This window comes from Drosophila rhopaloa, unplaced genomic scaffold (genome assembly GCF_018152115.1).
Source record: "Drosophila rhopaloa isolate 14029-0021.01 unplaced genomic scaffold, ASM1815211v1 contig_115, whole genome shotgun sequence".
Taxonomy (NCBI): domain Eukaryota; kingdom Metazoa; phylum Arthropoda; class Insecta; order Diptera; family Drosophilidae; genus Drosophila; species Drosophila rhopaloa.
In genome coordinates this window covers 6054245-6070346 of record NW_025334990.1, presented here as the reverse complement: position 1 = coordinate 6070346, position 16102 = coordinate 6054245, and the positions used below count along the sequence as shown (strand labels likewise).

Here is a 16102-nt window from a genome sequence, read left to right as displayed (position 1 = left end):
TCACCAAATAAAGTATTCTGCTAAGCCGGACAAAGTATTCCAACTAATGCAGGAAATGGCATTTCATTTCGAATGTTTTTAGGATTGGCAACGATTTTCAAATGGTCGTTCGCATACTAATACGGTGGTCCATTCAAAGCACCACCAATCAAAAGGTTTATGTTCTAATCTCATTATTGGCATTCTCTGATTTGCAACTGGTGTGGTCGGTGGAACAGGATGCCATACATTTTTGACGTAGATTTCCTTATATAAATAACCGTTTAGTACCTTAGTTGCAAATATCAAGTTATGATTACTCGATTTTGAGGATATATCAAACATAACAGGAAAAACGATTTAGTAGAGTGATTTTCGACCTTAATAGTAAATAATATATGTTGCATACCCAACAAGCTAGACTTTAGACCTTAATATATTTTCCGCAAAAAATATTATTTACCATTCGTGTCCGAAGTTTGAAATCTTCTAAAATATATGCAACATAGGAATATTTATTGTTTGCTACTCTCTAATATTGCTTAAACGTTTTACTGAAGAAATAAAAACAATTTAATTCTTATTCTAATGGCGGAGTATTAAAAGTTATAATCTTTTACTAGGTTTGAGTGGTGCAACAACAGCTAAAAAACCCGCCCAAGAACTAGAAACAGGTTGGTATCCACTTTCTTTGAACTCTTTATTCTCGTGAATGTCATACAGTTTATCGCCTTATACTAGAGTTATTGTAGAGTTTCATTAGCCCAATTGCTAGCATCAGAGTTACGAGGAACCCTTTGCTTTTCTACCTATTCGTCTAGTTATAAACTTAGAGTATCTGGTAAGCCTAGTAATGCAATAAATATAAGTTAAATGTATAAATAGTGTTATCTGCAAAATATCTTCTCTGCGCTACTTGTAATTATAAAAATATATATAGGTTGAATCTGCAATTAGCTTAACTAGGGATGTGTATTTGGAACAGTGTTGGCTCTTATTGTAGGGTTTCTCCTCCTGCGGAGTTGCATATGTATGTTCGTCTGTTTGTGAGTGTATCTTAACTAGGCGCCTTAATGTCAAGTTGAACTTTGTTTCGCTTTGTGTTGTGGCAGTTGCCTCCGTTTTGCGTTTTGCGTTCTGCGTGCTGCCTTCCGAGGAATTGATGATCCCCGCCAGCGTTCTGGGGCACTTCGTTAGCCACGAGTTGGAGTTGTGCCCGTGGCGCCACATTAATAACATCTGCATCTGGATCGGGCTGTGTTTCGTACCTGGGCTCTGATTGGAACCCCCTTCGGCGGACTGCATCACGAGATGATGCAGTTCTTGTCCTTGTCGCCGCCCATCTCGCTGGGCTTCCTCTTCCGATCGTAGGCCAGTGCGTCGTTGGGCACATAGCTCACGCGGACGCCGCCGTAGTGGCGCCTCTGCGGCAGCTGGTACATCATCATGTAGTCCTCGGAACTGGAGGAGCTCGAGGAGCAGGTGGAGCACACGTCCGACTCCTCGGACTCTTCGCGTTCCCGCTCCCGATCTCGATCCCTATCCCGTTCCCGATCGGAACCTCTTTGCTGCCGGTTAGGTGATTCGTGGACCAGGCTGGCCGCCTGTAGCGCCGAGGGTGGACCTTGGTAGGAGGAGGAGAGTGGTTGCGCCGGGGCATAAGTATCCGCCCGAGTGGTCGAGTGCGACCGATGACCGCTGCCACTGCGATGGTGGGTCGAAGTGGAGGAGGACTTGCGGCGCCTTCGCCTCCGGGAGGAGTGACCATGTCCATGGCGACCTCCGCCCTCCTTGTCCTTGTCCCGCTCCCTGTCCCGCTCTCTCTCACCCCCTCCACCACCACCTCCACTCGTGCCCGCTCCATTGCCCGAGTAGCTCCTCGATCGCGGCAGCGTGTCCGGGATTCCCTCGAAGCGCACCCCCTTCTTCTTGCCCGGCTCCCCGCTCATCGGCGAGGAGGAGGAGGCGCCACTCAGGATGGACACCGGATGCGGAGGCGCGTGGCTGGCCGACTGGGTGGAGAGGGGCGTGTTCAGTGACCTCTCGCCCGCCGAGTGGGTGGGCGATCCCATCAGTTCCGGCGGCAGGGCCGTGGAGGCCACACTCAAGTTGGGAGTGGGCAGCTCGGGGATCTCCCCCGGCGGCGGCGGCGGATGCAGGATGTCCGCGTACTCGTGCTGCGGGAACTGTTGCGACGACACGGCATGCAGTTGCGATAGGTGTTGCAGGTGGGCGGGAGTCGCCACCATTTGGCCCGCCAACTCCGGCATGCTCGTGCCATGCGGATTCTCCAGAAGCTGCCTCTGCATTTGATAGCTATTCGTGGGCTTCGCCGGCCAGGCTGCGTCCAGGTTCGAGGACATCTCGTTGAAGTTGTAGACGCCATCACGCTGCAGTTCCATGGGCTTGGGCAGAAAGTGGGGTTGGAAGTCACCCGGCGAGTTGAGAGGCGACAGATTCTGCGAGGTGCTCGAGGCGCGACCGCCCGAAAAGTCGGTCAGATCTCCGGCGCCCAAGTGACCTCCACCGCCCGGCTCCAGATCCTTGACCACGCCCGCATCCGAGTCCGAGGTGGCGTAGCTCTTGCCCTGCTCCACCAGGCCGCCCGCCGCCTCCAGCTGCTGGCTCTGCATCTGGTACATCGCCTGGTTGAAGGTCGCCTGGTGCTGCTGCTGCTGCTGCGGCGACATGGGCGGCGAGCTGGAGGCGTGGCTGCTGGGGATGCGTGCCGGCAGAGGCGCCTGGGGGTGGGGCCGCAGCCGCTGCGTGGGCGGAGTGGGCGTGGTGTACATGCCCGTGCCGGAGCTGTCCGACGGCGTGGGCGGTTCGCCCTTGCTGCACGCAATGGAGCAGTAGATGGCGCCACGGCGTGGTAAGAATGCGCGACCCAGCAACGAGCAGCGGCACGTGTTGCACGAGAAGCACTCGTCCGTCGCATGCCAGTGCTGCCCGTCGTGGCTCATCTGGCCCTGGTCCACCCCGATGGCCTCCCCGCAGTAGTCGCAGTACTCGGCGAACATCGCGTCGAAGCAGTGCAGACAGTACGGTTTGCCCTCGCGCATGATGTACCGCTGACCGCCCAGCTGCTTGTCGCACTCGTGGCACGCGAAGTGGTTCATGTGCCACGCCCTGCCCTCCGCCTCCGTGCACTCGTCCGCCAAGATGATCTGCGGATGAAAAGAGCAGGTTAATTTAATTCAGTTAGAGGAACTTCACAAGCGAGGGAAAACTAAAATGACAGTATCGATACAAACTTCTATAGCACCTTGTTCTATGAGTTAACATTTTAATTTGCCTGGTATTTAAAGGTACGGTGAGATAATATACCTATCAATTTGTTTGATTTTAGTGACCTATATTCGTTCTTTATAAACTAATCAATATTCGGAATTGACTAAGAAATATTTTTCGTGCTATTTAGAATTTGCCAGCCAAAACCTTATAGTTTCATTAAGTATGAAATAAATTCATTCTTGGTCGCTTGGGCTATGAATGATATCCGCAACCAGCATATTCTTTACAATTAGATAATTACCACCATATTGTGCTAAGCAAAAAAAAAAAAAAAAGGCTTGGCGTTAAGACATTTGCTTTGATTTAAGAAGTCATTACTGAAAAAATACCGTCATTAGGAAACTGGATGGCAAACAGCTTTTATCGTGAAAGATAAATCTGCCTCTTGGATAAATTTGTGACAGGAGATATACGCCCTCCTATCATGGAAATAACTCTTTTTAAAAAGAACTGGTTGGTCTTGGTAGTGACTCTTAGAAGTGTCGTACAAGTTTCTTTTAAAATCTCATAGAAATACTTTTAAAATAATTGTCTAAAATAAAGCTGAGCATAAGTAAATTTGAACTTGTTTTTTTCAAATACGTTGCTAGCCAGAAATTATCTTGTCATTACTCTTAAGCAGAGTCTTGGAAATGGAAAAGCTAAGAATTGCGTTGTTTTTAAAAAAATATGTTGAAATATAAAAAAAACTTATTGCTAAATATTTTTCCTCTATGTGTTTGTTGGGTAATATTTAATATTAACAAAATCGGGGGCCTTTTAAAGAATAATTATTGACTAAATAAAGAAGTTATTTTCGAGTTGTGTAATATTCCCAAGAACACATTCTTAAGCCCATCCCCCGAGGACCAATCAATCAGGGGGCACTCACCTCATCGCAGGCCGAGCACCTGGGCTTGAGGGTCTCGGCGTGGTGGCGACCGCAGTACATGCGTCCATCGCGGTGGAAGTAGATGAGGTCCACGAGGAGCTCGCGGCAGACGCAGCAGGCGAAGCACGCCGGATGCCAGCTGGCATTGGGACCCAGTCGCGTGGCGAACACGGCGATGTCGCCCGTGGAGATTAGGTCGTCGCACTGCCAGTTGCCGGGGGGAGGGGGGAGGTAAATAGAGATTAGAGCTTGGAATTCGAGTGGGTGCCCGGAATGGAATACTTACGCCGTCGCAGGGTCGGGCGCTCATCAGCTGCCGCACGTTGCCGCGGCCGAGTGCATCGCGCTTGCGCTGCGTGGAGAAGAGCCGCAGCTCCTTGCGCTCCTCATCCGTCAGTGAGTGACAGTAACGAACCTGCAATGACAGCGAGTAACTGAAAACTGTGGCTTTTCCATCGCCCGCTTTTCCCCCTTTGTTGGGGAAAAGACAGGGAAATCATATGTTCAAGTGCGGCTCGACAGCGCGAGGAACCGTGGGCACGGCCTGAAGTGATCTTTCCAAGAAACGCGCACAGGGAGCGGGCGGAGCTTGTTTGTCTCGGCTGCAGACAGGCCCACATCCACAATCCCACAACCCCACATCCCACAAATCCCAAGACCCGGAGAAACGCAGAGCAAACCGCAAAAGGCAAAACGGTAGCCAGTAGCCCAGGCTGCCCATCAACGCTTCACCTCCAGCCTCCTGCTGTCCACTCCATCTGCATCTCCATCTCCATTCTCCATCTCTATTCTCCATCTGCATCTGCCCATCTCCCCCAGAACGGTCTGTGGTCTGCGGTCAGCGTCTCGTTTGTGTGTTGTATGCAAATTTTTTCGGCTGCCTCCACTTATTTTTCGGTTCTCTTTTTTTCTCATTTCAAGCCGGCCTTCAATGAGTGTTCTAGTCATCGTTAGCCAGACTCCGCATCTCAGACCTCAATCCCCAAAACAGTGATGGAAAGTTCTGAGGTCAGTGGTAAGTAATCTCAATACCTAGTAATTTAACCAAGCGTTAACTAAGAACTAAAAAATCTATACTGTGATCTAAATGCCTATGTTTTTCCAAATTCTTCTGCTTTTTAGACATTTACTCCCATTTAAAAATCAAAATTGATCAAAGTAAAGATTTTTTCGACTTCTTTAAATGAAACTATATTATCACCGATCGATCAAAATCATTTTAAATATATCATTTCTGTCCTACTTTTATAACTTATTGGTATTGGACTGATATAACCTAAGTAAAGTTGATGTATCCCTGTGTCTTGCATAGGAATCACAATGGGTACCTTTCCCATCACTGTCCCCCAAACCCAAGTAACTGATATCTGTGAATCCGCTCAGCATTCCCTGTTTTTGTTTGGCTAGTTTTTTGTGGTCAGCGTCTGCTCTAAATACCGAACTCAGTCTGAGTAGTCTGCACTTGTTTCCCCGATTAATTAAAGGTTACAAAACGGGAAATGGTCGTTTGGGAGGATGGATGTATGATGCACATGGCAGGGTGGATACGAAAAGGAAGGTGTGTGGGAAAATCGTCGCACAATTTGACTTTGAAATGTCATAGCCCGTAATTCGAGTTGGTTTCAATCTCGATAAAGCGGCTGCCATGCGATGCCAGCTCCTCCAGTTGGGATAAATGCCGCAAAACAGACGGGCCCACGATCCCGAGGGGTTTGGGGTCAGGTTCTGGGATTGGGAATGATAGGGATTGGGATTGGGATGGGGATGGGGATAGGGATCCCTCATCGCACTCACCTCGTTATCATGCGGCGGAAGTTGATGCAGCAATTGTCGCACACGATACTGCTCCCCCGGACTGTTGACGTATGGCACTTTGTCGTCGGGTATTTGCGAGAAATACAAGCGAACCTGCGGGAGAACGAGAACAGAGTGGTAAGTACCTTGCGGAATGGCCAAATACAGTTAAGGAGTGGCTCCAAGGAGCTGGGAAGCGGGCAATAAAGGGTTAAGAGCCGGCAAGCCGGCACAGCGGGCAGAGATTTTTGATTTTATTACGCTGATTTCTTGGCCGCTCTTCTGCGCGGACGGCTTTTCCATCTGAGCCAGGTTGAAAGGTGCACAACGTGCTAAGCCAACTTTATTGGCCACGCTCGCTCGCCAAACGTTCTTTCATCGGCGGGGAAAGGGAAGTGGAAAAGCGGGGAAAAAGCGAAGAAAAATGCCAACTCTCGCGGCGGCTGACTGACACATGGCTTATGCCGCATCAACGTAAATTGCTGCCACATGGCTGTAAATAAATTTTCAATTCTGTTTGTAAAGTCACACAGCGAAAAGAGGGACAAAACGAAGAAATGCATTGCTAGACATCTGATAGGCCCGTCGGGATGGGTTGGAATGGAATGGGATGGCTTTAACGGAAGTCAAAGAGTTGAACGCAAAACGGCAGAGGCCCCGAAAAAATTCCGAATTTCAGAGTTGCGAGTTGGGAGTTGGGAACTGAAAACTGAAAACTGGGCGCTTCTGCCGGGGCAGATTGTGAAAGATTTATTTGGCATTGTCGCATATTTTACGCGAATAATTTACGAGTTCGTTTCGTTTCTCGGCGCCTGGCAAATAATTGAAAAAAGGCACAGCCAGCCACAATTGAATTGGCCATTAAAGTCCAATGCGAATTGAGGAATGGCTGCTGGCCAGTGGCGGAGTCCAGGCTTTCATTAGCGCTATCTAATTCGCCGGACATTCGGACTAGAGACCTTCGCCTAATTGACACGCTCCAATAGAGCCGGTCCCAGTCGCCAGACGACTGCAATCGCCTTTGGCCTGCATCATCTCCGACTTGCGAGGCGATTCTGGCCACCAGTCGCTGATTTATGGCCGCGTCGCGTGTATTTATTTACAGCTCGCTCCGAGTGACAAAATAACGCACAATAACTCAAGTATCCCGCTTATCGCCAGCCCACAAATCTCGCCTGCCATCCCGGTTCTGCCCTTGGCACTTCGCGTTCCTCACTGCAATCTTCAGGCGGCAGACGTCCAAGATTCGACGACGGCAGAGGGAGTGTAAATCGGAAGAACTCTTGGACGTCGAGAAGGATTTTGAGGTAGGGCTAAATTGTCAGGGCCTGCTTCAAACTGGGGCATCTTAACTCTTGTTATGGGGAAACTAAATAAATTGACTGCCTTTACAGCGAACATTCATTAAGATGTGTTAAGAGACACACAATATTCTTTAAAAATTACCTTTAGTGGCTGTATCTATTTCAAGAACACAGTGGAAATTATAATACGAATAAGTCTTGAAAACTGAAGATTGGTTTATTTTTGTAGCCTTATAAGTAGATCCTAAACCAAATAGTAAGTCTAGATTATCAGCGGTGAAATGATTTTACTATTTCACGATTTAATTTATTACTAATATACAGCTAGAACCAGTTGAGAATTATAGTATCCTATGCCGGTAAGATTGGAAAAGCTTTTCAAGACTTTCGATCAGAATGTTAAATGTAAGCAATATTTCGTGTAGCTGAACTCTAAACTCATTGTAAATAAACTGTATGTAATTAATACACATAATTAAGACAAATTTGTGCATAGAGGTAATTAAAATCTAGTGGGGAATAAAGCACTAACTTGGTAATAAAGCACTCACCTGATCAGGCCGCAGTCCCGGTGGCACCCAGGTGTACTCCTCGAGGGCGCAGCCACTGTCATCGTCCGAGTGCGACTGCCGCTGCATGTCCATGTGCGGTCCGCCGAGGAAGGGGGCGTGTGCGGAGGCGGAGGAAGTGCCTCCGGCGGGATGGTGGAGCAGCGAGGGCGGCGATGGAGTGGACAGGGCCGGCGACAGCTGGTGATGGTGGTGCGGCGGTGGCGGGAGCTGGGCATTGGAATACTTTGGGTTCGCCGAGCAGCCCGGCGAGTACTGGGGGCCAAGGGGCGGTCCTCCTGCTGCTCCCATTCCCATTCCCAATCCCAGTCCCAATCCCGATCCCGGCAGCTGTTGGTGGTGCGGCGGCAAGTACTGCTGGTGGCGCTGCAGGGGCAGCGGGGAGGTGGGCAAGAGGCCGGCGGCGGTCTGAGCGGCATACAGGGCGCTGGCGGAGGAGCTGCTGGGCAGGCCGCTGTTGCCGAGGGCGGGGGGCGTGGCCAGGCCCTGCCCACTGGGTGAAAAGTGGCGCGGCAGCGTGGGGATCTTCTGCAGATACGAGATCTGCGTCAGTGGAGTCCGGCTGATGGGCCTGCAAGTGGGGCGAAAAAAGAACGGATGGAAAACGTGACTTAGCGAACAGGCTTGACTAATCAGAATTTAATTAAAATTTAAAAATTTAATTAAAATATTTCCTGCTTGCAGGGTTAAAGGCCGGCCGTGGAAAAGCTACAATAAAGGGAAAAAATCGTGGTAATCCCTTGCCACAAAGCCGAATCATATTGTTAATGTAATATAAAACCGCATGGAAATCATTTTTCATCGTATTCCTTTTGTAATTCGTTGGATTTATGCGGTTTTGCACTTCCTATTTGCCGTCGAACAAGCTGTCAATTTTAGTTTGTTTTTCATGCGTTTTTTATTTTGACGGCGACGTGGAAAGTGGAAATGGGTGGTTGGAAACTGTTTTTGCAAACGTCAAAATGAAAAATATACGCTTCACAGCATTTACACAAACAAATCGACAGCCTTGCGTTGCTTTTGTTGCTATTTTGTTGTTGTTGCTGTTATTGTTATTGTTGTCAAGCCCGCAGGGCTGTCGCTGTTGTCATTTTGCCATTTTCTGACATTGTTATCCTAGACCGGCTTGAATGCCCTGTAACCCATTTGTTATGGTCTCTGCGATCACAAAGTTTGCTGGAAAAACCAAGTAATATAACAATACTCTGCTGAATTTGCTGGATAAAAAGTTGTCTTTATTATGTCGATGTAATCTCAGTTTTAAACCTTATAATGTATTTAAAGCATTCAATAGTTTTCAATTCTTTTGCAATCAATAGAAACCAATTAAGTTGCAGAATAAATATTATTTTATTTTAAGTAATTAATTCACAGATACTATTTAGTTTCTAACTTTTCGAGAAAGTAAAAATTACTCACTTATTTCACTATTCATATGAATATACATTGGAAAGACAGCCGGAAAAGGCTATATGATTTATGCTGCTGATCGTCATCAAGGATATATGCACATAATGGGGAAACACTTTGTAATTTGTAATAAATACCCTTAAAAATTCTATATATTATTCCTAGGTTCTATTTAAAATTACATGTTCATGTCTCAGTAGACAATGCAAAATCATCATATTTTTCTAATTTCATAAAAAACATTTAGATCGATGTCTTCAAGTTGTCAAGCAATCAATACCTCTTTTTCGAGATGTACAGTCCAATTTTGTGATTTGTCAACTATTCTGATGGAGGATTGAAATATAATCTCCTGCCCTTTAAACGAGCTGCAATTAAAGTTTTTTCTATCTTTCGTAGCGCACTCGCATCACTCCTTTGACATCGGGGAAATGAACACGCACCATTTCATGGCAGTTTGCTGTTTGCCATATCAAAGGATAACTGTGCATTGTGCAGATACTCACATGCCCCCATATGTATATATATATATATATATGTGCATAGATATATCTGAGTGGGGGCGTGGGCGGGGGCGTGGCTGGGGCTGAACCGAAATAAAGCGAACTGGAAATGCGAGTTCATGCGGGCGTTTTATCAAAACAATGCTGTCCGCCCTTTTGTTGTTTTAGCCAGTGAATTCTTTCTTTTCGCCAGCCACATCCCGATTTAACATTTTCCAATTCCATTTCTAGTTCACCAGCATGGGAGGAAAAAAGCAGAGTGGGATTGGGAATCGGACTGGGACCCACTGACGTGTCAATAGCTGGGCGAGTGCCATGTGCCAAGCGGTTTCTGCGGTTTGCCGGCAAATTAATTGCACAGATTGCGACTTTCAATGGTAAATAAAACCCGAAAAAAAATGGTTTGACATTTGAATTTTTGAGCAGCAAATGCAAGAATGCGTGCTGAAACTGCATTTGGGAACCGTAATGGAGTTTCACTCAGCGGAGTGGGTCGAATGCGAATCCGAATCCGAGTCCAAATTCAAATCCCAATCCCCCGGCATGCACGTGCAACGTGTCGCAGCTGGATACCCCGATTGCCAAGTGTTGCCCGCCGTCAAATCAGCCGCTTTCAAACTCAAATTACCAGTTCCAGCAACCGAAAGCCAGGCGAAACTGTGCCTAAACTCTATAAATTCGCCTGGGAGCCTGTGGGTCTCTTGCCTGGCGAATTTATTGTGCGACCTGCATTTCTTCGTGGCCCTCTTTTTTCTGTTCCTTTTTTTAGTTTTCAGTTTGTGCTGCACCAGCACAAATTTATTGTTGACTGCAGCGAATTGCGTGAAATTGGCAAAGCAATTGTGGCAAGTTTCAATTTGGCACAGGTCTATGAAGTCATTAAGGCGGGAGAACAAAATGGAAAGTGCAGTGGCGTGCCATGTTGCTCATGTTGCGCAACATTGTTGGCCAGCAGCAACAGCAACAGGAGCAACATATTGGCAACAGGAACTGCAGAAATAAGCCCGCCAGTTCTGGCCTGGTCGGCAGCTGTTGACGCTATTTGCATTGATCGACGGCGGAGGGCTCCGACTCAATTACTTTGGCAGTCGTTGACCCAGAGAACTGGTTTGGCCCGTCTAGGGGCCCTCTGGAAAACTAGTTCACAGCCCAGGTTGGTTGGCCCATTGAGGGACATAGGGTCGGGGGCCCAGCTGCAGCTGCTCCTCATCCTCCTGCTCCTCCTCCTTTTCCCTCTCCTCCCTCGAAGATCTGCGGCAAGTGCCTATATTTAGCCCCGTCTGCGCTTATCTGGCATCCAAATGAATGATCATTATGCGGCGGTCGCGTTGACAAATTGCCACAGAGCTTGAGCGATGAGCGACGGCTCAATGCTCGGCTAAAGACAGTTTTGTGGATGGCTGAAAGAGGGGAGGGGAGCGGAGCACAATGATGGCCAAAAGGTTAGCCCCAAATCACTTTGGCACTTTGTGTGCGGTTTTCTCAAGTCATTTGTGTGATTTGGGTTAATGTCGGAAGATCAGTCGAAAAATAATCTTGTGGTATATATACCTGCTAATACCTATGTATCCGCAGCGAAAGTTACACCACCGAGCCCGTTGCGAATAACTTCGGTTCCAGCTTATTTTTACACCGAAAAAAATGTAAAATAAAACTAGTGTGTTGTAACCGTACCTCAAAACTTTTTTTTATAAAAAGCTATTTTAGTATTTGCATTTGTAAGGTAGGTAAAATGAAGATACAAACTTAAACGCAAAGTAATTAGTTATAAATTATATAGGCAAATTGAAAAGAAGTTCACTATTGATGAATTGAAATAATAAGTCATGATGTGAATCTAATTTAATGGCTTGTTCAGACTTCAATTACTGTTAGTATTTAAGTATGATCCTGAAATATACGTTTTAGCCTGGTTTCCTCTGTGTAGAAGTTACTTATATGGCCTCTTGTGAGTTCAGGGACAGGTGTCGCACCATTAAGACTTGTTTGCTTTTAGTTTTACGACGGCTCTCAGCTGGACAGCAATTATGTGGCAGGACTGCCTCCCCCCTCCACCCCTCTCCACACAGCCTTTCCGCATATCCTTTTATTGTTTTACTATCCCTGAAAGAGCAGCAAAGAAGAGCAACAAACATTTATTAAAAAGCTGCGCCAGCTCAGTTGGTTCGTTCGGTGCGATTGTCATAAACGATTTTTGAATTGTCCATAAAAATTGCTGGCAGAGGGAAAGGTGTGGTGGAAAAGCTCGTAAAGTTTATATGGGGGAGAATGTCCGAATTCCCCAGAACCACTTGGCATTTTTCCAGAGGAGTGGACCAGTCGCAGCAGAACCATCACGTTTTGTTCTGTCTGCCTTGTCAACATGACATTTGCCGTGTTGACATTTTTATTGACTTTGGCAGGCAGGCAGGCAACAGGCAGGAGGTGAACGGTTTTTGTTCTCGCCCAGCCAGAAAGTTGATTAAGAATGCCAGACTGGCTGGCCGGGCTAACCACTTCCCACCTGCGTGTGGTCCACGCCACTCCGCTCCACTCCCAGGTGCGTTTATTACGCATACGCCAAGTGGCACTAATTGCCGCTCCTGAAGGCTCCGACTGCGACTGCGACTGCGACTGTACCCGGCGACTGGTCGCTAATTTGCTGTTTCAATTTGACCATTTAGAAAGTTGCATAATAGCGCGAATTGCGTTTTGCTTATCTCGCGGACACAACTAAACCAATTAAAGATGGGGCGGCCAGAGCACACATTGCCACTCATTGCAGGCGGCAAATATGCTGCTGCTACATTTCAGACGATCGCCTTTGTTTCTCTCCTCTGCTAACGGGCAGGAAAATTGTTTCCCGAGCGTGCAAATTTTCACAGCTGCAAACAGCAACAGCAACAGCAACAGCGGCAGCAGCAACTATGCCAGCAATTTGTGTGCTAAGCGGCAAACATTGAAGCACCCCCTGACCATCCCATCACCATTCTTCTTCTCTGGGAGCCAAAGACACCGCGAACCTTCTTCGCGGGAAAATCGCAACAACAGCAACACTACCAATAGCAGCAACACTACGAATAGCTGCAACTACAGCAACAACAGCAACACTAGCAACAGCAGCGACACAAGCAACACTAGCAACACCACGATCAGGTTTGTGTAAGAACCTCGCTTTCGTAATGGATGTAAGAGAAATTGCATCATCAATGCAAATTCGGTGAGCTAAAGGCGGTGATAGGAGAAGTTCCAATTTGTTTTCAGCGTAATTGATTCAAGGCATTATTTTTTATTCGAGCAACTGCCAATTAATTGCGAACTTTGTTGAAAATACATCAAAGCATAATCGGTTGGAAAACGCGTGTGTTGTTCTGAGTCGCCCACCTGGTGGCTCATAGTTCCCAGTTCCCTTTCCCCCCGAAACCCATCCCATCCCATCCCATCCCATCCCATCCAAACCCATCCCATCCGATCCATAACCATATATCCGTGGCTGTGTGTGTTCCAAGTCGGGGCCTACGGCATTCATTCGGAGACGTTGCTGGCTGCTGCTTCTGCGGTCGTTGTCTTTGGTCTATGAACTTGTTTTCTCCACTTCTGTCTGCCAAAGACACCCCCCCTCCCCCACTCACCCAGTGGAACCCCTTCGCCTTCCGCCTTTTTAATTGAAGCCGTGTCTTTGGCTGTGTTTTTTTTTTTTGTAGTTTTTGCCCCATGCTTTTTGTTCCTTGTCGTCTTTGGGTTTTTTCTACAACTTTTTTGATGCTTCGATTTTTATACATTAATGCTGCCTTTATTGCTGGAGTGATTATGCTCAATTTTGTTTTTGACCATAATTACATTTCGTTCTCTTACGGACGCATCCGTTAGGTTGAGGAGTTTTATCTGTCTCGGTTTTTATGATGATTTGGTAAACAAATTGGCATTGATTGATTTTTATTCCGCGCTATGCAAACACGGCGAGTGAAGGAAATCACGCTTCGAGTGTTGGCAGACCTCGTTTAGGTTGGTCTCTACTTATTTATAGGAGGTCTGCCTGCCCCGAAGGTCAGTAGTTGTTGGATGTTTGGCCAGCAAAGTGAGATTTCCCACTTGAGAGATGAGCGGAAAGCGTGTGATCTGCGAGGGGCATAAATCAACGCTTATCCATGGCCAACAAAACTGCATTCAAAGTATAATTATTAATGACACATTTGGATGGTAAAACATGTCGGCATCCAGCCAGCCCCACCAGCCGAATCTGATTTGATTTATGTGGCTTGCATCGCAACAAAACTGTTCACAAATTAACCGTAATAAAGCAAACTTCATAGTTGCTCCTGCTGCAGTTGCAGTTGCTGTTGTTGCTGCTCCTGCTGCTGCTGCTGCTGCATGTTGGCTTATTTTGATTTATGGCCAACTAAAATTGGAATCTAATTTCTTGGCCATTAACAAAACCAGCAGCAAAGAAATTGTGTTCGTCTGCCTACGCAGAGAGCGCAAGTTGGCCAGGCCAAAACAGGGTGTGCTGGGGTTTCGGCCAGAATCTTACCAATTCCGTGGGGAATTAGTTCTGACTCTAAAAGGCATCGAAATCAAAGATTGCTTTCGGCGGGAGTAAATCAATCATGGTATCTGCTATACTGTAATTGCTTCATTAGAATGAGTTATGTTTTAACAAAGTGATCTTATCGGTGCCATTTTGCAAAGTTGAAATAAAAGAGAGGTAATTTTTTGGCACCTCTGTTAGAGGTTTTGAAATAGATGCAAATAAACTTAAAGCCAAATAATATGTTTTAAATATAAAAAAAATCATAGGGTTTTGATTAATATTTTATAAATATTTATCAATGAAATTATACATCTCAGTAGTGTATTCTTTTCATCGACTTGTGTTAAGCGATTCCTTCTTTTGATTTGGCTCGTTGTTTGACAAAAAGTTAGAACGGTAAAATGCACTTTTGCACTAACTGTTCTTCGAGGCTCGTTGACAACCTGGCAACAGTCAACAGGCAACTGTCGACATGGCAAAAATAATTAGCTGCTAATTGCATTTTATGAGATGCCCTGACAGTGAAATGATGCAGCACATTGCATATTGCAGGTTGCAACCTGCAGACTTAATAGTTGCAAAAAGGCAATTGCATTGTCGAGATGAGACTGGTAATTCCGTCGATTTGTCATCCACCCAGAAGATTAGCATAAAAGTGCGGCTAAATTGTGAACTCTCCGCCTTCTATGAGCCCCTCTTCCAACAATGATAATTCGTTCCCCTTATCACGGTTAGTGGATCGCTGAAAACCCGCTTGGAGGCAAGTTCAAGAGCTAACGAGGCAGGAATGCAAAGAGTGTTAATGCAGGCGGAATCTTGCCACTCTGCTGCAAGTTGCAAGTTGCACGTTGCACGTTGCAGGCTGATAGTTGCTAGTTGCAAGTTGCTGGTCGTCGCTAGTTGTCCAGTGGCATGCAGGCAATTTAAATGCAAAAAGTGAAGCTGTCAATAAAAATTACGCGACTGCCTCTCCGCTGCACTCTATTGCGATCCCCTCAGCCTCCTCTGAACTATTAATTTATTGCCTTGCGTGTCTGTGTGAGTGCGTTAAATGTTTTATTAATTAGTTGCCATGGGCGGGGGCTTGGGAATTCCAGGGGAGTTGGCCAGGAATTTCCCCGTGTTTGTCTTGATCTGTCAGTCAAGTGTCAACTTTCGGCTAAACTAATCCCGAAAATCCCTTCAAACGCACTTGTTTTGACGCACATATGTATGTGCTTATGTGTATCTATCAGATCTATATAAACTGTTTTGTGTGGCCCCAAGTGATACACAGCGAATCGCTTTGATGTGGGCGCAGACAAGTCATGGGGCCAACAAAAACCGATTTCAATTTCAGTCACTTTGACAGCGGCTTAAGAGGCTTGAGAAATACGTCTGGCAAAATGTCGGAAAAGGGGCAGCTAAATTCCCAAGACACAATTAATATGCGACGCAGTTCTGCTGGCCATAAATGCGTATAAACATGGTCTAAGCCCCTCCCACCTCCCCTCCCCAAACTCCCTCCTCCCACTTTGAGGCAATTAGCATGGCTAACATGAGCGGAGACGCTTAATGGCCTTGGTTTATTTTCACATTACCGGGGCTGGCGCAAAAAAAAGAGTTGAAGCCAAAATGACGAAAACAAAATCATATTTTATCGCCGTGCATAAATAAATCACAAAAGCCGTGGCGCTGTTGTTGTCGCTGTTGTCTCGCACTTCTCTGGCGCCGTCTAAAAAGCGCAGAGCCAGTTGGCCAATTGTCTGGGCCAAGTCATGCAAGTTGCCGCCGCCGTCACTTTGTTACTGCAATTAAGTTGCATCTGCAACACAGCAAGCGCAGCAGCCACGCCCCCGAAAAGCATGGGCGCATTTGTCAGGGGCGTA

The 16102-nt window shown here is 46.7% G+C and overlaps 1 protein-coding gene across 3 annotated transcripts in view; it reads right to left on the bottom strand.

Annotated features, from left to right (window-relative positions):
- Nucleotides 1–654: 654 nt before the first annotated feature.
- LOC108050928 (protein prickle) overlaps nt 655–16102 on the bottom strand; it is a 70578-nt gene continuing 55130 nt past the window's right edge. For all 3 annotated transcript variants that reach the window (XM_017132844.2, XM_017132843.2, XM_017132842.2), the window contains exons 2-6: nt 7794–8382; nt 5939–6052; nt 4431–4559; nt 4145–4348; nt 655–3146 (exon numbers count right to left, since the gene is read on the bottom strand). In XM_017132844.2, coding sequence (XP_016988333.2) covers nt 1284–3146; nt 4145–4348; nt 4431–4559; nt 5939–6052; nt 7794–8382 — 2899 coding nt within the window. In that variant the 3' untranslated portion in view covers nt 655–1283. The remainder of the gene's footprint in view (nt 3147–4144; nt 4349–4430; nt 4560–5938; nt 6053–7793; nt 8383–16102) is intronic.